Source organism: Dendropsophus ebraccatus, chromosome 1, assembly GCF_027789765.1.
Source record: "Dendropsophus ebraccatus isolate aDenEbr1 chromosome 1, aDenEbr1.pat, whole genome shotgun sequence".
NCBI classification, from domain to species: domain Eukaryota; kingdom Metazoa; phylum Chordata; class Amphibia; order Anura; family Hylidae; genus Dendropsophus; species Dendropsophus ebraccatus.
This window is the reverse complement of record NC_091454.1, coordinates 34,234,778-34,260,621: the sequence shown is the minus strand read 5'-3', so window position 1 is coordinate 34,260,621 and position 25,844 is coordinate 34,234,778. Positions and strand designations below refer to the sequence as shown.

At 44.1% G+C, this 25,844-nt stretch overlaps 1 protein-coding gene across 1 annotated transcript in view; it reads left to right on the top strand.

The window, feature by feature from the left end:
- The window catches only part of ZMAT2 (zinc finger matrin-type 2), a 47,305-nt gene extending 23,503 nt beyond the window's left edge, over nt 1-23,802 (top strand). The window contains exons 5-6 of the mRNA XM_069969445.1: nt 17,154-17,299; nt 19,569-23,802. Of these exons, the coding sequence (XP_069825546.1) occupies nt 17,154-17,299; nt 19,569-19,712 (290 nt within the window). The 3' untranslated portion in view covers nt 19,713-23,802. The remainder of the gene's footprint in view (nt 1-17,153; nt 17,300-19,568) is intronic.
- Nucleotides 23,803-25,844: the final 2,042 nt, after the last annotated feature.

The window sequence follows — 25,844 nt, the reverse complement described above, 5'->3', positions numbered from 1 at the left end:
TTTTTTTGATGTCGAAATGCTAGAATGTAATCTTTTGACTCTCTCAAGCTGCAGTCAGTGATGGTAATAACAACAAATGAATTGCTTCCATTAAAACATGTTGGATTTCTATTATGGTATTTTGGCTGCGGGTGTAAATTCAGCTGAATAGGTGGCTATAAATGCAGATTACCAGATCTATCAGGTCAATACCATTTTTATTTAACAGGAGGATGGCGAAGAAATAGAGCCGCGCAAAGTGGTTTATGGTGGAACATTAATGAGAATTCAAGGAGATGGAAAATTAAAGAGTCCCCAGCTTATAGCGGCATCACTAAACATAGAAAAAGCTGAAAAAATAAAACCCATCCCAGCAGTTATCCCCTTAATCTCCTCTTTTCATCCTGTTTTGTCTCTTATTACAATTAAAGGGCTTGTCCAGGAGTCTAAGAAATTAGTTTAACAGCGTGAGTTGTAATACAATAACCTTTACCTATGAAATCCCTTGTCACTCCATCGCCTACGCTGTGATGGTTGCTGTGATTTATGTTTACTTTTCTGCAACATCCAAGTGATTGCAGCAACCAAGCCCTGTCCTCAGCAGTTTGCATAAAGGGGGGGGGGGGGGCGGTAAAAAAATAGCACCTCACACCTATGGCTGACACTAGTGCCTCTCGGCTGCATAAAAAACATCAGAATTTTGTGTATGAATTGATCAAGCCACACTGCCCCATGTACCGCGTGCAGGTATCTGATACACATAGGTCCCTACACTAAGTCCACACTGTGCCGGTCAGTGATCACCACCCCCGCAGGCGTGCATGGGCAGGGAAGGGGGGCCATGGAATGGCCCTGCAACCCCCATGCCACAGGACCAGACCCAAAATGCCCCCCCAAAGAACTCCCAGCCAGCACCGCCGGCGGAGGAAGCTGTCCCCAAACGGCACAAGTCTGGATAAGGTATTGCGCTCACCATTGCTACTGCAGATAGAATGGGACAAACAGGAGGGATAAAAGCACATGCACTCAGATGTCTCCTGCTAATTGAGAAGAAAAAGGGAAGAAAAAGAGCGCTGCACCTCACCTATGGCTGACACTAGAGCCTCTCGGCTGCATAAAAAACAGTGCCTTCCCTGCATGTGCACGTTTTGCGGGGGTGGCGGTCGCTGACCGACACTGTGTGGAGTTAGCGTAGGGACCTGTGTGAACCAGGAGACCTGCACGTTGGTACACGGGGCGATATGTCTTGATCAATACATATTCCAACATCCTGAAGTTGTTTTTTTAAAATAGGCTTAGCAGCATTAGTATCAGCCATAGGTGTGATGTGCAGCTGCTCCTCTCTCTCCATGTCGGATTAAAAAAAAAAATTGTACTATTGCCTGTCAGCATTAACCCCTTAACGACATCGGACGTAAGCATACGCCCCCGCAGGGGGGGCTTTAACGCAAACGGGCGTATACTTACGCCCGATGTTTCCCCGATCGCTGTGTGTTCACACACAGCGGTCGGGGAAGATGGCCTGCTATAATGTATAGCAGGCCATCTCTGCTCGTCGGCACGGGGGGTGATTAACCCCTCCTGTGCCGGTGATCGCTGCTATATGCTGATCTATACAGATCAGCATATAGCAGCTGAAAACAGCTTTCCGGGTCATCGGTGACCCGGAAAGCAATAGCGATTTGGTGCTGTCCGAGACCCCACCAATCGCCATTAGTGTCCCCAACAAAGATGGCGCCGATGCCACCCCCACGATCGCCGTGATAGGCCGGCCAGTACCGGCCGGCCCATCATGACGATCAAACTGTAAAAAAAACAGTTTTGTCGCGTTCTGCACCCCTCAGCTAGGTAGCTGAGGGGTGCAGAACAGGTGTGTGTGGTGCAGGTGTACCATACTCACCTGATCTGGGCGTCCGGAGCGACAATCTGCGGTCCGTGCCGTCCTCGCGTCTTCTTCGGGTCACTTCCGGGTTCGGTCGTCCAGCGTCGGAAATCTTCGTAATCGCTCGGGTCCTCGTGTTCGGCGGGCCTTGGTAATCTCCGGTAGCGTCGCTCTACCGCCCCCTAGCGGCTGATCAGTGAATATCATTCACTGATCAGTTGCTTTGGGTTAAAAAGATATTTTTTTTTTTTTCTTTTTTTTGCGCCCTAACGCCGCTGAGTGCTGATCAGCATCGCCCGTAAGTGCGCCGCTGATCAGCAACTCCTCCTTTTTGGCGTAGGGGCGTTTTTCCCCCCTATATCCTACCGCCACTGGCTGCTGATAAGTGCCGCACATAAGTGCGGCATTTATCAGCAGCTCCTTTCTTTGGCGAAGGGATATTTTTTCTTACTGTCAAAAAAACACTTAAAAAACACTACACTACACCACACTACATGGAATAAAGTTTTACACTACACCACTACACATTTACATATCGTATATACCAATCCCCGTATAAAGATGGCCCCCAAGGTGTTTTCGGTGTCGGACGCATACGTTATTATTGCCTCCGACACTGAAACAGCCAGTGAGGATGAATGGGGGATCCTTCTTTCCTCCATTCATCCTCATCATCCAGTGACGTGTCTGGGGGGTAGCGTAGCGTACGCTGCCCCCCAGACACGTCTTTTCCGCCAGTACCGTCCCAATAAGAGATGACGGTATGGCGTGAAATTCTACAAACTCTGTGAGAGTACCTCAGGGTACACTTACAGATTTAGGGTACGTGCACACTGCGGAATGGCGAAGGGTAACCCTTTGTGCATTCCGCAGCTGGCACCCGCCGGCGGACTGATGGAGGCGTGCGTCTCCACCCGTGTCATAGACTCCATTCTATGCACGGGCGGATTCCGTCGTCCATCCAAAGAATGAACACAGTGTATGAAGGAAGGGACACCCAAATCCAGCCCCCAGATGCCCCCCCATCCTCGGAGTTAGTGGGGAGATTATTCGGCCTCTGCATACTGGATCGCTTCAAGGCGTACCACACGTCATCTGAGTTCTACATTATCTAAATTCTGTCCCTTATTCCTATTTCAGGGGTCACGTTGATCCAGGGATTATTCTGATCGCCATTATGGAGTCGGGAAGGAATTTTTCCCCTGTGATGAGGCTACTGTCGTCTGCCTCATGAGGTTTTTTTTTTGCCTTCCTCTGGATTAACACAGGTTGAGTTTGATGGACACCTGTCATTTTTTAACCTTATAAACTAATAATTGGCCTAATACCCCCAAATAAATTAGAATGGTCCCTTTTCCCCAGCTAAATAGGTATGGCCGCCATTCCCATTAGAGGATGCCATGATGCAATTACAAAGCCTCTGTGCGGCCAGGACAGTAGAAACACCCCACAAGTGACCCCATTCTGGAAACTACACCCCATAATAAATCTAACGAGGGGGGCAGTGGGGATATGGCCCCCTGGTGACGGCCACATTTGGGCCGTGAAAATGAAAAAATTTTATTTTTTATTTTCATGGCACATGTTCCACTTATGTGCCCGTCACCAGTGGGGTCCATATGCTCACTGTACCCCTTGTTGGATTCCTTATGGGGTGTAGTTTTCAGAATGGGGTCACTTGTGGGGGGTTTCTACTGTCCTGGCAGCACAGGAGCTTTGTAATTGCGACATGGCCTCCATCCTCCATTCCAGCCTCTAAATGGCTCTCTGTCCCTTTGGTGGCTTGCCCTCTGCCCATATGGCACATTATATCCACATGTGGGGTATTTTCGTACACAGGGGAAATTACCCTACACGTTTTATGTTCACTTACTTTTTTAACCCCTTGTGGAAAAGGAAAAAATCAAGGCTAGACCAACATTTAGTGTAAAAAATGTTTAATTTTTACACTAAATCATTGGTTTTGGCTTGATTTTTTTCATTTTCACAAGGGGTTAAAAGATAAAAAAAAACACTAAATGTGTAGAGCAATTTCCCCTGAGTACGGAAATACCCCACATGTGGACATAAAGCGCCATGCGGGTGCAGGGTAAGCCTCCGAAGGGAAGGAGCGCCATTTGGCTTTTTGAGGCTGGATTTGGCTGGAATGGATTTCGAGGGGCCATGTTGCATTTAAAAGGAATGGATGATGAGCGCCATGTCACATTTACAGAGCCCTCGTGCTGCCAAAACACTGGAAACCCCCCACAAGTGACCCCATTCTGGAAACTACACCCCTCAAGGAATCTAACAAGGGGTGCAGTGAGGATATGGACCCCTTGATGACGGCCACATTTGTGCCGTGAAAGTGAAAAAATGAAATTTTTCCCTTTCACGTCACATTGTTCCACATTTGTGCCCGTTACCAGTGGGGTCCATATGCTCACTGAACCCCTTGTTAGATTCCTTGAGGGGTGTAGTTTCCAGAATGGGGTCACTTGTGGGGGGTTTCCAGTGTTTTGGCAGCACGAGGGCTCTGTGAATGCGACGTGGCCCTTGAAATCCAGCTTGCAAAGGCCAGTTGGCGCTCCTTCCCTTTTGGAGGCTTGTCCTGCGCCCGCTTGGCACTTTATGTCCACATATGGGGTATTTCCGTACTCGGGAGAAACTGCGCTACATGTTTGGTGTTTTTTTTTTTTTCTTTTATCCCCTTGTAAAAATGAAAAATGAATGCTAGAACAACATTTTAGTGTAAAAAAGAGAATTTTGTTGTTCTGAAAATCTGCGAAGCACCTGTGGGGTCCAAATGCTCACCGCACCCCTTGTTACATTCCTTGTTGGATGCAGTTTTCTAAATGGTGTGCCTTTAGGGGTGTTTTTTTAGGTTTTGGCACCCCAGAGCCTCTGCCAACCTGAAATGGTACGGTCAAAAATGACCAAATATAACGGAGGCGTTGAAATTCACTAGGCGCTCCCTTATATCTGAGGCTTGTGGTTGTGTCAAATAGCGCAATAGGGCCACATATGGGGTATTTCTATAAACTGCAGAAACGGGGAAATCAATATTGGGGTGCATTTCTCTGCTAATAGGTTTATCATTATGAAAGATATTGGATTACAATAAAATCAAATTTCAATTCAATTTCAAATTTCTTACACACTTCGCTTTTATTTCTGTGACTCCCCTAAAGGGTTAAAAACTTTCTGGATGTGCTTTTGCAGAGTTTGGGGGGTGCAGTTTCTGAAATGGGGTCCTTTGTGGGGCTTTCTAACATACAGGCCCCTCAAATACACTTTGAACCTGAACAGGTCCCTAAAAATATCTGATTTTGAAATTTTACATAAAATTTGGAAAATTACTGCTAATGTTTTAAGCTTCCTATTGTCTAAAAAAAATGAAATATAGTTTAATAAATGCCGCCAACATAGTAGACATGTTGCTAATGCTATTTAATATATAATTTATGTGGCATAACCATTTTCTGTATAAGCAGAAAGGTTTCAAAGTTTGAAAAATGCATTTTTTTCACAATTTTTCACGTTATTTTGGTGTTTTTCATAAAGATTCGTTATGAGTATCGACTCCATTTTACCAGAAATGTAAAGTACAATATGTCACGAGAAAACAATCTCAGAATCAGCCGGATAGGTAAAAGCATCCCGAAGTTATTAATGAATAAAGTGACACTGGTCATATTCATAAAATTTGTCTCTGTCCTTAAAAGGGTATTCCCCCCCCCCAAAATTATTTTTGCATTAATACGTTGCCCACCAGTAGCTTTCCATCTTTTCAATATAAAGTTATTACGGATTCTGCACAGCTTTGCTGTTATCTAGGTGCCCCCACCCCCACGGATTGCATAGAATCATCAGCTCTCAGTCCACTCCGACACGGCTCCCTGCTCCTGGCCCGCACCCTCCGAGACGGCATCACGTGTCCTCCTTCTCTTCAGATTGGCTGGGTTAGAAGCGCTAACCCAGCCCATTGAAGTGAAGGAGGACGGCGGTGGCTGCTGTTAGAGAGGGAGACAGTGATCAATCAGTGCAGCTGTCACTGACTCCTTCTCTAACAGCAGCCACCGGTACCGTGTGCACCCCCCCCCCAGCCCCAGAGCTGACCCCCTGACTGTGGGAGCCGTCACCCCTCCCTCTCCCCCTCCGTCAATTGCTCAGAGCAACCCCGTCTCCCCCCCCCCCCCCCCATCAATAGCTCTGAGCCGCTCGCCCGCATCCCCCCCCCTCCATCAATGGCTCTGAGCCGCTCGCCCGCACAAACCCCATCCAAACCCCCCCCCCCTCGTCCGTCAATTGCTGAGAGCCGCGGGGCCCCCGGTAAGCGCCGCGGCGCCCAGCGGCTCGATCTCCCCCGTCACTTGCGGCTCCTGGCGGCACCCCTCACCCCCCTCCCGTCCATCAATTGTTCAGAGCACGCCCGTGGCACTTCGCGGCAGCCCCCCACCCCCTCCTACAATTGCTGAGAGCCGCGGGGCCGCCGGTAAGCGCCCATCAATTGCTCGCGGCGCTTCCCCGCGGTCCCGCGGCACACTGTCCCCCGTCACCTGCTGCTGGGCGCTCGCCCGCATCCCCCCCCTCCTCCATCAATACCGCTGAGCCGCTCGCCCCCCCCCCCCCCCCCCCCCCCCCGGCCATCAACTGCTCTGAGCCGCTCGCCCACGGCGCTTCCGGCAACACCCCATTACCATCTCAGCTCTGCTATGCCATCACCATCTCAGCTCTGCCATCACCATCTCAGCTCTGCTATGCCATCACCATCTCAGCTCTGCTATGCCATCACCATCTCAGCTCTGCTACACTCTCACCATCTCAGCTCTGCTATGCAATCACCATCTCAGCTCTGCTATGCAATCACCATCTCAGCTCTGCTACACTGTCTCACCATCTCAGCTCTGCTATGCCATCACCATCTCAGTTCTGCTACACTGTCTCACCATCTCAGCTCTGCTATGCCATCACCATTTCAGCTCTGCTATGCCATCACCATTTCAGCTCTGCTATGCCATCACCATTTCAGCTCTGCTATGCCATCACCATTTCAGCTCTGCTATGCCATCTCCATCTCAGCTCTGCTATGCCATCTCCATCTCAGCTCTGCTATGCCATCACCATCTCAGCTCTGCTATGCCATCACCATCTCAGCTCTGCTATGCCATCACCATCTCAGCTCTGCTACACTGTCTCACCATCTCAGCTCTGCTACATTGCCATCATCAGACGTAAGCATTGTATGATGGGAAATGTAGTTTCCTATCTTCTTGATTATAGACCATGTTTTAGAAAAACTTGTAACTCAGGAACGGCAGCAGCTAGAAAGATGGGAGATGGCTCAAAATACTCGGGGGGACTTGGTGAGTAAGAATAACTAGGTTTGGGGGCATTACATTTTTTTTGCTTTTGGGGGGAATACCCCTTTAAGGCCATTTCAGGCTCTGTCCTTAAGGGGTTAAAGGAGTACTGTGACGACAACAACAAAAAATATTTCAAAGCAGCTGATTTCAGAGAGTTTTTTATAGGTTTATTTTTACTTCGGTTTCAAAAAAACTCAAGTCTTCCAGTACTTATCAGCTGTTGTATGCCCTGTAGGGAGTGGTGTATTCTTTCCAGCCTGACACAGTGCTCTTTGCTGCCACCTCTGTCCAGATCAGTAGCAAATCCCAATATAAAGCCTCTTCTGCTTTGGACAGTTCCTGACATGGACCGAGGTGGCAGCAGAGAGCACCTTGTCAGACTGGTGAGAATACACCACTTCCTGAGAGACATACAGCAGCTGATAAGTACTGGAAGGCTTAAGATTTTCAATTAGAAGCCATTTACACATCTGTATAACTTTGTGGCACCAGAGTTCCCCCCCTTTTAGGTGGTTTAAGATCAATACCAGTAGGCAAAATCAGCTTACTTACCAGTGACCTCCCGATATGTGTGCACTGTTCATATGGGCAGGACAGCTTTCTGTTGAACAAGTGTGTGCTCAACAGTTATTGAAGGTGCATTGCCACCTTTTAGTCTAGGTTCCCACATTTGCTATATTGAACGTGGCCTCTACATGGAAACTACACACCCATATCTACACTTTTAGCTACACAATGTTGCTGAGATTAACAGCAACATTGCTGCTGTTGGTAACTGCACAGGGCATATTTTAACCAGCCCCCCCCCCTCAAAATAAAAAAAAGAAAGAGCTAAGTTAGGTCACATATCTGACAGCAGGATGTATGAAATTGTAGTCTGTTGTTGTTGGCAACCAGTAAATTTTTAAAAAGCACTTGCAAACCTCCTCTGTTGTCTTTTAGTTATAATGACCATCATAACTTACTATTAGTGGTGACCAACCACCCATTTATTTGGAGCAATGTTTTTAATGCAGCAGTGTGTTGGCGGTGAGGTGTTTCGGCTATTGAGCGGCTGTGGGCTGTATTGCAGTAATGAGGGGCTGTGCGGTTGGTCACTAGCGATGTCCCAGCAGCAGAAAATGGACATTTTGACATTTTCCTTGGACGGCTTTGCATTATTATAAATGTGCTGCTCTTTATCTGTAGGAACAGGCATTGGTTGTTCTCGGCAATCAATCTGGCGTTATTTAAGAATGTGTTTCTTCTCTAGTGTCTGCAGTCAATGTGTCAATCATTTCAATGATGTTTAAAGGTTTAGTCATATTGAGTCGCAGATACTGAAGTTCTTCTGAAATGTTCTCAGCGCAGTGTTCCTTGGAGCCTTAGACAGAATACATCATTTATACATCCGCGCTTTTTTTTTTTAAATTTTTCTTTTAAAGAGACCCCAGTATATAAGTTTATAGAAAGATTTTATGAACAAAATGTTCTGGTTTTCAGACTTTTTTTTTTTTTTTTTTTATATATAACTGGAAACTCTGGTAATACAAAGATAAATGTGTATAAAGTTTTTTTATGTGTTTTAAATTGGAGTAAGACGCTATAGAATATGGCAGAGATGGCTCACATTTCCAATAGTGATAAAGTGTGATAAAGTTTATTGTTATCATCGCATCGTCAAAAAGAAGCCCAGGACTTAAGTTGATAGACGTAATGAGCAATCAGGTTCAGAAAGGGGCAGGGAAAATTACATTACATCACTGTACAGCGCAGAAGATACACTATGTACACAAGGGGAAGGTTCCCTAAGCTTTTTGAATTGTGAGATGAATTGGAAGCCTTAATGTGTCATTGTCATATTTTTATTTATTTATTTTTGCACAAATCAATAGAACAGGCAATTTTAAGAGACTTTGTAATTGGGTTTATTAGGCAAATATGCCTTTATCTGCATTCAAAAGCCTTTTTCCGGGGGGGGGGGGGAGATTAGTCGGCAGCAGAGAGCAGATAACACAGGATTACACAGCAGGACCAGTGTGAAAGCCGTATACAGAGGTCAGAAAGGTCAGTGCTGACTTCAGAGGAGATAGCCCGGTGATAAAGCTGTAAATCAACTCTTTGTTGTCCTGTTTTGGTGCCTCATGTCCCTTCACCCCTCCCCTCTCCATAAGGGAACCATGAAGACAGGGGGGAGAGCTTCAAACCGCTTTCTCATGATAAAAATGCATTTTTCGGTTAATAAACCCAATTACAAAGTTTCTTAAAATCACCTGTACTATTGATTTCTGCAAAAAAAATAAAATAATTAAACGACAGTGACAAAAATGTCTGTTACCCCCCTGACTGCCTACTGAGCTGACTGTACTGATGGATAGATATAAATGTAACCATTCAGAACATATCTTTGTTGTTCAAGTCTTTTGCCCTTTATTTGGGCTGTGAATGGTGTCAAAGAGGCGCAGCCTATTATTCTTTGAACCCTAGTGCCTCTATGCCATACTGTGCTGTATGTCTGCCTTCTGAAGTGTAGCGGTTTAAGGGCCCAGGAAATAATAGGCTCTGCCTCTTTGATACAATTTACAGGCCAAATAAGGGTGTTTGTGTTTTGTTTTTTGTTTTAAATCAAGACACGGGCAAGAAAAGTGTGTTCTGAATGCATGTACACAGCCCAGGCTCCCACCCCCAGATGCTTTCATATTCTCTCCTGCACATGGTAAAACCCACCTGAATTACTATGCTTTGTCCTAATCATGTTCTAGTTACCATAGACAGATTTTCCCTTACAACAGGCAGTGAACAGTGGTTTGTAGGGAAGTGAGACACCTAGTGGCCAAGACTTTAAAGATTTTTTCAGAGGTAAGGTGTCATTTTAACATATGTTAGTGTCACTGGCGTTTCATATTTTTGCAGAAATAATAGTACAGGGGATTTTAAGAAACTTTGTAATTGGGTTTATTAGCTGAAAAATGCAGTTTGATGCTCTCCCCCCTGTCTTTATGGTTCTCTATGGAGAGAGGACAACAAAGAGTTAATTTACAGCTCCATCTCTGGGCCATCTCCCCTGAAGTTAGCACTGACCTCTCTGGATACTGGCTTTCACACAGCTCCCACTGTATAAGGGTCCTATTACACAGCGATTTGTAACGACTAACGAACGCAATCAAGATTGGTAACCTAAAATCGTTCACTCTATTACACAGAGCTATAGTTGTTCGTTAAGATTGTTACTTCGATCGTTATTTCGATCGTTACTATGATCGTTTATTCCTTCTGATCCCAGCAAAACAATGAACAATGTGCAATTACACTGAACAAATGTGGAACGTGAGTGAACGAATGTGGAATTACAGCGAACGATTGACGATAACTTTAGGTTCAAATCTAAATCAACCATATGAACGAGTTTTCGATCGTTGCCTGTAATTACATAGAACGATTATCGTTTTCATTCGAACAATATAACTATTTTTCGCATGATAATCGTCTTGTGTAATAGGGCCCCAATCCTTTGTTCTCTGCTTTCTGCTGGTGACTAATCTCCCTCCTCCCCCCTCCCCTCTCCATAGGTTACACAGGGCTCAACTGATGTAATCTAGTCAAGATTTCCTGATAATGAGCAGTGAATGAGAGAGGAGGGGGGGACCTGGGGAAAGTCTTTTTGAATGCAGATAATGGCATATTTACCTAATAAACCCAATTACAAAGTTTCTTAAAATAGCCTGTACTATTGATTTCTGCAAAAAAAAAAAAAAAATGACAGTGACACTTTAAGAGTTATAGGCTATCCCATAGAAGAAATCTATATTTTTTTTAATTACATTATAAGGGATTATAAGGGTAGAACCCAGGCTGGACCAACCTATAGCAGTACATGAACAGTACATATCTATCTCCTTGTCTGTACTTCTTATTGTAGTAGTGGTTGCTTTTACTGCTTCTTTGTCTCTCATGTGCTTTAAACTGCAGCTCGGTGTACACAGATTGGCCCATGTATATAAGCACAAGCTCCCCAGGAAGCCGGTGCACATTTAAATGGTCGCCTATAAGGATTAAATACTTCTGTGTTACAGGCTAGTAAACAACCAGTGATAAAACGGTTATTGACACACACATATTGCACCAAATGAGCCTCCGTAAGGGAGGAGCGCTATAATAGATTAGTAGTAAATATAGTTGAGTGGGTTTTAGCAGCAAGGCAATGAGGACTCCATAAAAATCCTTCGAAAACTCTGCTCATATAAATTCATAGAAAAGAACTCCCAAGTTAGGTGGCGGCGACACATTTCTGCGCACGTATTGTAGCTGCCGGGCTGTTTAGGGTTTGCAGAAACCATATGTCATTAGATTCTGTATGTCAGGAATAGCATGGCATGTGGTTTTCTGTCCCATATTAATTGGAGGCCTACAGAGATACAGCAGTCTCCCTATTACGGTGCCGTACATTATAGTACAGCTGTGTGCATGAGGCTTAAGAGACAAGGAGGTGTTATGATGGCTTTAAATGGATCTGTCACTGCAAATAAAATGGTAATTAATATCCAATGATAAAGATCTGTAGAATATTATATAACGTGATAAATCTAATACACGTAGCTGCTCTCTTGACTAGCATGCATGAACAGAGCTATATTGAATGGATTATTATATCTGATCCGCAGTGTCACATTGATTATGTATGAGAGAAGGAGCCGCTATCGCACCCCGCTGTATTTTAATTCTGCATTAACTCCTGCTCCCTTCCTAGGGGTCCATTGCTGTCTGTTCTTCACAATTACGTTCAGAGAAATTGCACATATAATTAATAGGAGCTTAAATGCCTGTTCTAGGAGGCCCCCGTAGATTGCAGCCCTGCTGATGATCATCGCGTTGTATTAAAAATGTATTTATCTCGCCGGTTTAATTCAGTTTCTGTGTGTGGGTCTGTAAATCCATTGAACTACAGTTCCGCACAATCTTCCTCCTGTAACGCTGTTCACGAACAGATGTCGGCAACACAGTAAAGACTGATGTATACACAGGTAGAACAGCAGCAGGGAAGTCACAACACGGCCAGCAATTCAGAGTCTGTAGAGGGGAGGGGAGGGGGGGGGGGGGGGGGCCTGACCAGGGCTGTGGAGTCTGAGTCTGAGCTAGCTTTGGCTGGAGTCGGAGTTGGAAAAAAATGTACCGGTTCCGACTCCAGCTTTAAAAAAATCTTAAAAAAATGTAGAATTGAATTTTGATTGAATTTTACAAGTTTTGCTCTTGAATATATATTATGAGCAACATTCTAATAGGACACTGGCCCTATTACATAAGGGTGTCGGGGAAAAGTTGTCGGTCACTATTTGGCAGTTTGTTTCTGAGCTGGAAGAGTCCATTGTGTGTGTGTGTCATCCAGCATCCAGTAAGAGAACAGCACAGTCCCCCCGACTGTGCTGTTCTCTTACTGGATGCTGGATGACTGTATATGAGCAGCAGTGTAATATGAAGATATCCTGTGTAATATAGAGGAGGAGGAGAAGACATAAGTAGTGTAGCTGTAACCTCTGTCCTCAGTGTGGTGTTTTCTCTCTGGGAGAAGATTGTGTTTTTCTTCAGTGTTGTATGGCTGCAGCTGTGTGTGTGTGCTATGGCTGCAGCAGGCTGTGTGTGTATGTGTGTGTGTGTGTGCTATGGCTGCAGCAGGCTGTATGTGTGCTATGGCTGCAGCAGGCTGTTTGTGTGTGTGCTATGGCTGCAGCAGGCTGTGTGTGTGTTCGTGCGCTATTGCGTGCCCCCACAGTGACCACCTATATCACTGTGTGACCTCTATTACTGTGTGACCCCTCTCTATATCACTATGTCTGACCCCTCTCTATATCACTATGTCTGACCTCTATATTACAGTGATCTGGCATTGTTAGCAGTGTTTCTGTGTGTATGGTGAATATTTAGTTAAAAACATAGAAGATTGTCAGCAGGAAAAGACCACCTACTCAATCTAGTCTAGTTCTGAGTAGTTCAGGATATGGAGGCTGGAGACTGGCTGCATCCACTGCACACACAGGAGAAGCTGCTCTATATCTTTCCTTATTCCCTCAGAAGTCGCCCCAGGATCATGTAGGACATTAGGGAGAAGCTGCTGAGCCAGTGTGATAAATAACTCCCCTGGTATATGCCCGACGCAGGAGTCTGAGTCGGTCCTGATAAATTCAGGAGTTGGAGTCAGAGCTGCGGCTTATTGACTCCACAGCCCTGGGCCTGACAAGTATAAACACTAAACGGGTGTTACCGGTGGTTGTCGTAATTGGAAGTCCGGCAGATGTTAGACCATAGTAAAATCTTACTACTCTGCCCTTCACCTCGCCAAACAGGCTTACTTTACCTCTCTCATCTCTTCACTCTCAAAACAATCCAAAATGCCTCTTCAACACCTTTTAACTCTCTTCTTAAGCCCAAAGTTCAGACACCCATCACTGACCTCTGCGCTGAAGACCTGGCCTCCTTCAAAACCAAAATTGATACTCTCCGCTCCGATATTACCTCCGAGCCCCAAAATCCCATAGCTCCTATTACTTCTCTCATAGATACCATTCCCTCTCCCACTCCCTCATCGCTCTCTACTTTTGATCCAGTGACAGAGGAAGACGTTGCCAAGCTCCTCTCCTCCTCTCGCCCCACTACCTGCCCTTGTGACCCTATTCCCTCAGACCACCTCCAGTCCCTCTCTCCTGCTGTCACTACTCACCTCACTAAAATATGCAACCTCTCCCTCTCCTCTGGGATCTTTCCCTCCTCATTCAAATACTCTATTATAACCCCACTGCTGAAAAAACCTTCTCTAGACCCATCTTGTGCAGCCAACTATCGACCTGTTTCTAATTTCCCCTTCATCTCCAAACTCCTAGAAAATTTGGTCTATTCTCACCTTACCCACTATCTCTCTGACAACTCTCTTCTCGACCCTCTACAGTCCGACTTCCGATCCCTTCACTCCACTGAAACTGCTCTTACCAAGGTGTCAAACGACCTCCTGAAGGCCAAGTCACAAGGAAACTACTCCTTGCTGATTCTCCTGGATCTCTCAGTAGCGTTTGGCACTGTGGACCACCAGCTTCTCCTCTCCATGCTCAGCTCTCTTGGCCTCAAGGACTCTGTTCTCTCTTGGTTCTCTTCCTACCTCTCTGACTGCTCTTTCAGCGTATCCTTCTCTGGCTTTACTTCCTGTCCCCTACCTCTTACTGTTGGGGTTCCCCAGGGATCAGTCCTGGGTCCCCTTCTCTTCTCCCTCTATACAGCCCCCATCGGACAAACCATCAGCAGGTTTGGTTTTCAATACCATCTTTATGCTGATGACACCCAGCTATACACCTCCTCCCGTGACATCTCCCCTGCCTTCCTGCAAAATACTAGTGACCGTCTATCTGCTCTCTCTAACACTATGACCTCTCTATTTCTCAAACTTAATCTCTCTAAAACTTTTCCCCTTCTGTTTCCCTCGCTCGATCTCTGACTGTTCCTGCACTCTATATGTTTACTTGCAATCTGACATTGGCTTTGTTACTGGCTAATCCTGTATTTCCAACTATGTACAATGGCTGGACCATGGACAAATGAAGCACTTATGCCTGGTGTCAACCCAAGTTGTAGTCTGTAAGCTCCGACGAGCAGGTCTCGTCTATGTTTAACCGGGTCTCTTCAATGTTTACCAGGCATAGTGCCATACTTTTTTAGTAGTGGCTGTGCTTAGAATTGCAGCTGAGCACCATTCATTATGTATTATTGTTTTATGTATTCAAGGGGTTATCCAGACTTAGGGCCCCATTACACGGAGCAATAATTGACTAAATCGTGGCAAAGATCAGCCAATGACAAAGCTCATTGGCTGATCGCTGGTTTAGGTTTGCACCTAAAATCGCCAGGCGCCAGCCACGCATCAGTACGTGTAATAGTGATGCACGGCCAATGGCTAACGATTGCCCAAACACCTGGTCCCTTACCTCTCCCCAGCCCGGTCTTCTCTTCTGTGCTCTGCAGCTTACTGGTCCCAGTGGCAGCAGCAGCGGTCCCAGCCTGTGATTGGCTGATCAGCCTGTCAGCTGACAGGCCACTCAGACGCTGTTTCAGCTGGGGCCGGGAAGCTGCGGAGCACAGAAGAGAAGACCGGGAGCGGGAAGAGATAGGCTATTACGTGTTTGGCTAGGGATGTATGGACATCACTAACTATGTCCATGCAGCCCTTACTGCCCGATTATCGGGCTGTGTAATAGGGCCAGTAAACGAGTGCCAATCTAGCAATGATTTTGGCCGTAGTCTCCCGTGTAATAGGACCCTTAGGAAAAACATGGACGCTTTCTTCCAGATACAGCAGTGATCTTGTCCTCCATCCCGGTGGGGGTTTTGCAGCTTAGTTTCATTGAAGGGAGTGCTGCTGAATTGTAATACCATAGACAACCTGAGGACAGGGATGGTGCTGTTTATGCAGGAAGGTTGCTGGGCTTTTTCTAATCCTGTATAACCCCCTTAAAGGGAACCCCTTATTTCATACTGCATGAACCACGAGTCTCTGGTGGCTTCTTCCTTCATTGATAGATCTCTCTTTGGATATAGTGAAGCAAGTATCAGTCAGGGTTGGTGGAATAGGACAAAGTCATGGCATGGCATGCTTTCATTCTTGTTTGTGAGGTTTTGGAATGAAGTGAATGAGGCAGAATTGTAATACGACACAACTAGCGTTAGGTGGAGAGGCCAAACTGTTCAGGCTCAGCAACGTTCTCTGAACCCGAACACTCAGCATTTGACCCACCATGGCTGCAGATGTTAGATGCAGCTATAAAGAGTCCTAGAAAACATGGATACAGCCGTAGTATGGTGCCCAGCCGGAACAGTTCCTACCTATGGAAAGGTGTGGCCACCATGTTTTTTCAAGCGCTGGATAAACCCTTTAAGCAAATCGATATCAGTCGTATTCTGAACAATTTGTGGTTTGAATAGTTAAGCATTTTCACTCAGTAAAAGTAGAAAAGTTAGTGGCATTTTTTAGTAATGGCTTCCCTTGTAATTTATTTATTTTTATATTTATTATTATATATTTGATAATATCCCTCTTTGGTCGGCGTCGGACATGGACGGATGGCAATAAATGGTCAAAAGCTTCTTTCGGAAGTGAAAAAAATCTCTACCTTTCGGGCATGTGAACTATTTGAAGTTTCAGCAGGAGAGCTATGAATCCTAGTGCACATGACTGGGAGCTGTCAGCCGGATGATAAATGACTGCATAGACTACTAGCCAGAGAGTGCAGAGCAGCCACCACCACAGCTTGCCTGTTCCCCACCCAGGTCCTAAATAATATAGCGTCTGAAAGGAGAGAATGAAAAGTTAATTGCAGACATATGGTCACATAGCACCTGAACAGTTTCAGCTTTAATCATGTTGTGACTTCTGAGGCCTCCATGGCGTTCTTATTTTTTGAGTACTAAGCACATTTACTCAGGGATTTTACGGGGCATGTCATAAAGGACTTACGGCAGACACATCTAAATGGCTTTCTGACGTATCCAGCTAATGCTGCTCTTCGCTGCTTGAGATCTAGAAGAAATAAAGTAATTATTGGGTGACTAATAAAAACCGTGTCCTTATTTGTTCATACGGCAGAAAAAGAATTGCATTGTCTGCGAGTCCCTATGTAATCCTAGGGTTGTAGTGTTACCTGGAAAGTATCATCACGGCCCCGTCTTTTGATTCATTTTGCATTGTGATGCCGGCCAAAGGGACTTACTGAGGCTCAAGAGTTGTACTTTTCTTCTTGCAGCTTCTCACAAGTTCTCCTGTAAATCAGATCTCTTCCTGCTATTAATTCTTCGGCCTAGAGATGAATGGAATGCCCTTCAGCTAAACAGCTCAGTAGTATGTTGTACCGCTGTGCTGGGCAGACACTTTCAGGATTTAAAGACCCGTAGACACCTAAACTGCTATTGATTTTCCAATGACTTGTGCATTTCAGATCAGCGGAACTTGGGGATGTCCATGCGGGTAGAGCGCTCAACGCTGGATCAAGTAAAAAAACGATTTGAAGTAAATAAGAAGAAAATGGAAGAAAAACAAAAGGATTATGACTTTGAGGAGAGGATGAAAGAATTGCGGGAAGAGGTGAGGGTGTAACATGGATATAAAGATATATAGATAAATATTGTGTTGTAAAACATACGTATTATAATACTTAAGAGCACATGATGCCTTAAAGGAGTAGTCAGGCGAATTGCAATATTTTACAGCCTGGCAGGGGAGAACATAATAAACAATCACTACCCACCTTTCCTCCTGCCCACAGAACAGGGGGGGATGCTGGTGGATTGCATGCTCAGCCAATCAGTGACTGCAGTGGGGTGCCGCTCCAGTCACTGACTGGCTGAGCGGGCAGTACATCAGCCGAGTTGTGATGTCGGCTGTTCAGGTCGCTGGACTTCACCTTTAAATGTATCTGATGTTGCAGTTGAACCGTGATTATTAATAATTTTTTCACTTTCTTCATGAATTAGCATTTAGAAGCACATTAATGTTTAATATTACTATTCCTTGTAAAATAAAAATTTTGCGCTCTTTGTCTACTGTTCCTCTGTTATCCTTCCTGGAAATATGAGATTGTTACACATTCTGATACTGTCCAACCTATACTGATTCTATTAGACTGCATAGTAAAATTTATACATTTCTTGGAGGAGTAATAAGGGAACAGGCTAATAGGGGGTAAGCTGAAGAGCTTATGTTTTTTTTTTTCTTTTAAGAAATCAACAGGACTTTTGATCACAAACAGATTTGCAATATACTGTACATTTTCTTTGTTTAAATCAGCATTATACATATGACCACTAGGTGTCTCCCCTCATTGCAAAGGTGTGTACAGCTCCTGCACGCCCACATTCAGTAGCAGGGAATCTGGCGGTGCCCACATTGTATGGTCAGCTCTCCTGTCACACAGCACCAAAACCTCTGTAACTGCACAGTGACATTATACTGACTGAATAGTTGGTAATATAATTAGCTTAGCTAAGTTAATAATAAAAGTTAGCCTAACTTATTTGCCTTCCTTCCTTTGAGTGATAAATAGGTGTCTTTCCTTGTGTGAGCGCCAAAGGACTTCGGACTTCCTGTGTCTGTGTGTTTGTTTTTTTTTCTTGTTGTGTCTTTGGTCTTTTCTCTGTAAAAAAACAAAAAACAAAAAAAAACCAGCACAGAGGGAGCATGGTACACAGTTAAGCCATATGTATAACTTTGATTTAAAGCTGCACAAAGAATCTGCTGATATGCTGCAGTAGCAGAGAACCGCAGTAATACATAGCCATTAGTTTAACACCTCTACACCCCCGCATTGTATGTAAAATCGCTAAATGCTCTTATGCAAATTACTGGCAAAAGAGCAAATAGGGCGTTGCTCTGGGCCAGAAAGCATCACTGCGTCCCGCCCAGCCCGCACCCTGCCATATTCATAACTGCATAGTGGGCTCTATATATGGCGGCTGCGCAGGGAAGCAGTCCCGCCGTCGATTCTCCTGAAGGTCCCTCAGGATGTAAGTATAAGATAAACTTTATACTTACATCTTGAGGGACCTCCGGGAGCATTGGCGGCGGCCCGGGGGGGTTCACGCATGTGCGGGACTGCTTCCCTGCGCAGCCGCCATATATAGAGCCCACTATGCAGTTATGAATATGTATAGTGGGCGGGGATGCTCTCTGGCCCTGAGCAACTCCCTAAATGCTCTTATGCTAGTAATTTGCATAAGAGCATTTAACGATACTAACCGTTCAGGGTAGTAGAGGGGCTATGTATTACTGCAGTCCTCTGCTACTGCGGCATATCAGCAGGTTCTCTGCAAAGAAAACTTTAAAAAAACTACCCCATGTTAAAATAATGTGGAGACCATTTTTTTTATTTTATTTTATTTTTTTACTTTGATCCATTACAGTCCAAATGAAGGCTTTCAGGTGTCTGCCAGTTTCTAGAAAGATCTTCTGGTCATTGACTACCAGCAGTTACCTATGTTTCTTTGTATAAATCCTCGTGCAGCCCTGTGTTTTTGGGTGTATCTAGGCAAATGGTCCAGAATGTGCAGCTGATCTCAACCTGTGCGATCACACACAAATCTCCAAACAACGGTGTTTCTAAATAAGATTGAGGTGCACTTCCACTGGATACAGATGTGTCTGAAAACACCTTGAGAGTTGTCCCAACTCATTTATTATAACTTTTTTTTATCACTTTTGTACTTTTGCAAAGAATGCTACTCCATTGCACAAAGTTTACCCAACTTTGGTGCTGGATTGACATAAATCAATGTACGGATAGAATCTATTGATATTTCTCTCTTTACTATAAGATTGCCTGTCATGAGGCCTAACTCTTTTCTTCTTTTGTTTACAGGAGGAAAAAGCTCGAGCCTATAAAAAAGAAAAACAAAGAGAAAAAAAGAGGAAGGCGGAGGAAGATTTGGGTTTTGAGGAGGATGATGAAATGGCTGCGGTCATGGGTTTCTCAGGGTTTGGTTCTTCCAAAAAAGGTCACTGATTGAACTTGAAAGCAGCAGTCTAGTCATTGAGTAGATACCGCCCCATCAGCCTCCTGTCTTTTTATAGTTAAGCAGAGCTTTTTTTTTTTTTTTACATGTATAGGTAACCATAATTTGTTGTATCAAGTAGCCCATGCTCAATGCAGGGGATTATGGGAGTGCGTACAAATCTAGCAAACAGTTGTGCTGACCAAAACTGTGAATCAATAACGCGCTCTTATTTACTTAGAAGCCACGTAATCGCTTCTTAATCGTATGAGCTGATAATCCCACATCTAAACTGCTATTTATATCTGACTTCGTCAGCCCGGTGCCAGGGTTTAGGGAAAAAAAAAAGCCTTAACTGTGTATTTTTAATAAGTCCATTTTTGGATGGGTGCTGTCGTTCTTACCTCACTTCTGCAAGAAGTCGATAAGATGTTCTGCAGTGATTTCTGGAGCCATCTATCATTGGTGTCTGTTGAAAGGAAATCTGTTAAAGGGGCTGTACTAAAATAGTCTTACGATAAGTCAGTCAGATATGATACTGGATTCCTACTAATCTCAAGAATAAAAGAGTCCCAGTCACCACAACGCATGGCATGGTGGCCTGAATTTATAGTTGCTTTACATTATAGTGATTGGGTAGTACAGAAAAGCTTGAGTGCTGTCAAGTCTTGGTTATTCCCATTTCTTTAACGGGACAATGTCAAAACTTGGAGAAGTCTCCAGAATGCTCTTCTGCTACACAAGACTCTATTAGTAGATCTCTCCTTTTATGCCAATAAGGAGATATCTATTAGTCATGGCTGGAAGGGTAGATAGAAACCACTGGACACCACCCTGGTCATCATGGCACCACGAAAGTAATGACCAGTTCCTTTTTAGTCTAGCACTGGACCAAGCTGGCTATGTTTAAAAGATGGACAACCGAGATCTCTCTCTCTTTTCTAGTGCTGGCTTATACAAGATAAAAGGATTGGGCAGGTGAAATCAGCCAGTCCCAGTTCAGCCAACTAACATGTATAGTTAGCTTTATTCATGGAGTTGGTGATCTTCCCAGCTGTCGGAACCCTATGAATCTATGATTGTCAGGACCTTTTCAACTCCTGGAGAACATGTACATGTTCAAATGAAGATGAAAAAGTAGTGTGTATGCAAGACTTGCTGCCAGTCAGGTATAAAGTTCCATGCCTTTTTAACTTTAAGATTAAAGACGTGTTGAAAAAAAAAAAAAACATGGATGGCCGGTACACTGCAAATCGGTTAAAGGGGTTCTATGGCCTTGTGCCAAAATAACCCATGTCAGATCACATACTCTGCATCCAGTTTCACATACTGTACTTTGTAAAACTTTCTTCAGAAAAAAACTCCACTTTTCTCTATGGGCCATACTTTACAATAGCAGCTTAGACCCTTTCATGTGAATGAGCTGCATGTAAACTTTTATAGAAAATTTTATACACCTTTTAGGCCATGTTCATACACAGTCTAAATGACGTCCATCCATGGAGAACAGACATGATTTCGACCGTGTGTGAACAAAACCTTAACGTAATAGAGGTCCATGAGGTAACTCAACAATGAAAAGCTCTGCTTTAATATAAAAAGACTGTGTCACTGGTTATGTAGTACCGCAGCAGATCTTTCCTGAAAACCTCCGTATGCGAGGTGCCAAGATCATGCCAGTGATACGGGCTGCTGTTCTTCAAGCTGGCACATTTTCTTTAATACCAGCTGGATAATGGTTTTGCGGGCAGCAGGATATAGGGTACAGTTAAAACCATTGAAGGGCTTAATAAGTGTATTTAAACCTTTTTTTTTTTTTAATAAAACTTTATCTTGAATATGTTTTTGTTCTAAATACCTCAGCAATGAATTTAGGCACCTAGCTAGGAAACATGTTTGTGCGCTTTTGTTGTATTATTTTTTTTTTCTTTTTTTACTTGTATAAATATCTTTTCCACTCTTTTATTCTGGTGATTTTAAAATGAATAGAAAGGCAAAAACAACCTTTAAATTAGTTGGAAATGACCCGTGTCTTCAGCATCCATGCCCCCACAAACACACTTTAAAATAAATTCATTGCCACTGTCACGCCTGCTGAATTTCATTATTGCCATCTATTGTAAGGAGTCCAGAGCTGAGCATTTTTTTATGGGAAACAATTTTCCCTTCCCCCTGCCATGTAAATCTCCACAGCAGTCCATAATATTTGTCAGTGTTTGCTTCAATGGCCTTGCTCCGGGTACATTCTCTGTTGATAAACACTAATAAAATCGAGTCCCGACTATTTTGCTAATGAGCTATGATAGCAATTCGCCTATGACATAAGGCAGTATTTCTTTCCCTGCTGTAGAGTATGTCAGCATGAAGCACCTAAGCGGAAAATTATATATATATTTTTTTCTCCATTGTTTTTTTGCTAGTGCTTGTAATTTCTATAGACTGAAACACTGGTAGGTGATGCAATCGACCAGATTGCTCTGTAGTGATAGTTCATATATTTTTTGCATTTTAAAGTCTTATTAGTGTATTTTTATATTCATTTCAGCAAATTTAGAATTTTTATATAGAGCAGTGCCTTAACACAAACAGTCTCTCTGTTTTCCTGCAGCACCCCTGCAGGGCAAGCTAGACATTACACATTGTTAATTCAGATCAGTGGCTTGTCAGGGCAATACAGGACAGGGCCTCCAAGCAAGACGCATTCATTATGACCACTCCTCATTTTAGTCAAAATATTATGATCCTGAACAGAGGACATCCCCAGCCCTCGGCCATTGGTTGCAGTGTGTTCAGAATGATATCAGAAGAGCAGGGTTAGTGCGTCAAGATGGAAAGCAAACAGAGGCACTGGGACGGATCAGAACATCGGCGCGGTGCTGGTTCAGACCAGTAGGCTGTATTATTTTTACACACACAGCTGGCTCTGAACTCCCTTTACTTTAGAAGTCCCCCACTAGGGTATATTATTACAACTGCTACTTTCTTTCCTCCTTAAAAAGTTTTTTTAAGGGTTAGATGGCTTCAACCTTTCATTTAAAATCACATTCTCAAGGATGCATTATAAAAGCTGTAAGGAGGATCATAAAGAAGATGCAGAATTACGGGAACAATTAGTGGCTCTCCCCCTGCAGAACAAAGTAATCAAAAGAGTACTCCCATTTTAACTACTCAACTGCTCCCATATTTTGTTTTGCTTTTTTTTTTTTCTTTCTTTCTTTCTTCCAAGGGTGCAGGATAAGTCTACACATCAAAAACTGCATGCCCCTCTTTTTTTGTGAACAAGGTGCCTATCCAAATTCCTGCTCAGAGCTGGATGATGGTGGTGGGGAATAAAAAAGACAATATACTTACCGGTTAGCTTTCGCCGTTTGACGTCACAGGTGGGTGGGATTTAGCCACTGGTGTCCCGCCCCAGTCACTGACTGGCTGAGCAGGGCATCCGTCGGCCGGGTCGTGACGTAGCCAGAGGGGCGGACTTCTCCTTTAACGGCAGTTCTTTGGAAAATAGCGCCATAAAGTCAAGAAGCATGTACAAACTAAAATAGAAGCAGAGCAATTTCAAGGCAGCGCCAGGTAGCAGATGTGCCCTTGGTGGGATTTGAACTTGGTTCCCCCAGCGCTGTAAGGCAACAATGCTTACCACCACCATGCTGCCCTTTATAGTTTTTCATTTTATTTTATTTATTTATTTTTTTTCATTTTATATTTTTTTCTTAGGAATACACACAAAACTTAAATGTTGCTACTTTTGCATACCTGTAAAAATGACAAATGTAAAACCAAGTTTTGTGTATTGTACAGTTATAATTTGACAAATAATACAAGTTTTTTTATTCTATGCCTGAAAATACAAATACACCTAAAAATATACCGTGTGAACATGGCCTAAAAGTAAAAGAGGGGTTGCGATGGAGCAATCCTTGTAAGCAGAATCCAGCCACATTTTATGTTTTCAGCTATAATTCAGTCGAGCAGACATGGGAAGCCCGATTCCTTTATGGTAAGATCCGCACACACAATAAAATGGATAAGAAATGCTAATTTTTGGCGTACTATGTTCCCAACATTATTTCTATAATAAAAATTAAATGTGTTTTTAAATATACTTGTTCATTTGACGCAACACAATTATATAAATTTTTTGCACATGGTTCTGATTTTTAGCTTTATTTTACAGATTAAATAATCATATTTTAAAACAAGAACATTTGAGGTCCTTTTACACAGACATTTTGTGTCTGTAAATGAGCGTCCATTAGTGAGATCAGCGGCTTACACAGCATGAAAAAACATTTAAGTGGAGGGACTGCAAAAACGATTGCTGTATTGTTTGCGCAGCCCTGGAAACTGACAGCACAGATATGTATATGTGGTGTGGCTTATTGTTGCACCCTTCGCAAACGTCTGTACTTCAAGTAAACTGTGGTAATGAAGCAGTACCTAAGTTTTACCACAAGGTGTCACTGTTGTATGTAACTCTACTTGCCCAGCTGCAGGAAACCATAGGGTTATTGTTAATTGTGATCTGTACACCAATGAGGGTCTTCTCTTTTTTTCTATCTCTGATCTCTAGAGATGAGCGAACCGGGTTCGAGTCGATCCGAACCCAAACGTTCGGTATTTGATTAGCTGGGGCTGCTGAACTTGGATAAAGCTCTAAGGTTGTCTGGAAAACATGGATACAGCCAATGACTATATCCATGTTTTCCACATAGCCTTAGGGCTTTATCCAAGTTCAGCAGCCACCGCTAATCAAATGCCGAAAGTTCGGGTTCGGATCGACTCGAGCATGCCTGAGGTTCACTCATCTCTTCTGATCTCCTTTCTTCTATGTTTTTCTTCACCACTCACATAGGATATTACACCACCTGTAAGAGGTTGTCACATCGAAGAGTAAGCATACATCCTCTTTAGTCAGTAATTTTAGTTTGGTCGTTGAGTAGAGAGGACACAGAACAAGTTGGTCCCTGTCTGGGTCAAGCTGGGTCCTGGCTTTGCCAGGTCCCCACTCCAGGGCTACACCCAGTAGTCTTAGTCTGGTGGTTGAGCAGAGCAAACGCACATGGGAGACTTAGACACCTTCTTCTTGAAAGCAGCACTTCCACACACTATGCAGTGTTAAGCTACTCAAGGGAGAGAACAAGTCAGAGAAACCCCAACCCACGCCGAGAACAAGTCTAAAGGTGCAGGACAGTATCCTGCTAACAAGAGGAACTGATCCGGATAGAGCAAAGTTGCTAGAAGCCTACGTACTCGATCTCACAGTGCAGGTGTAACCAGGAAATCTTGGCCACTCTGCTCAACCCAGGTAACAAGGTCTGGGGCTTGTGTCACCCTCAGGACGCGTCACCCAACACTGGTGGGCAAACAGTTGTATGACACAGGTCAAAACACGGGCACAAGTAAACATCTATTTATACGTTTTCAGTATTCTACTACTTCTAAAAGTTCCGGCAGAGCACACTTCTACCTGGGTTGGGATTCTAACAACACACTCCTCTCCTCTGAGCTTGCATTCTAAACTTCTCTCTGCTGTTCTGGAATCTCAGCACAAACTCCTCTCAACTACTCTCAGCTCCTTTACACTAAGGGTGGCATTTATTAAGTCCGGCGTTTTTTACGCCGGACTTATAAATGCCCCGGCGCTACGGAGATTTATGTAGAGGCGGACTGCCTCTACATAAATCCGGTGCGCACCGCCGAAAACCTACGCCAGCTGAGGACTGGAGTAGGTTTTCGGCGTACATTTGGGCAGAACAGATGGTAAATCGCGCTGACTCTGAGTCCGCGCCCTCCGTTCCGCCCACTACACGCCCCCTTTCCGCCCCCCCCTGGCGTACTCGGCGGAAAGTGCCGATTTGCGAATATTTTATTCGCAAATCGGCCATTTGCGAATAAAAAAATACACAAATCGGCACTTTCCGCCGAAAATCATCCGTTCGCCGGATGATACATATGGCCCTAAGGGTCCGCAGTAAAGCTCCTGTCTTATCAACTCTACAGTCTGCTATCAGCTATTGTACCATGTATTTCTATAGTAAAGAAGATCTATTTATGCTAACAGGACTCAGTGATTATTACTCAAGCACCTACACAGTTAACACCACATCCTTGGGTCATCTCCCCTTTCTGTGGGTGGCGGT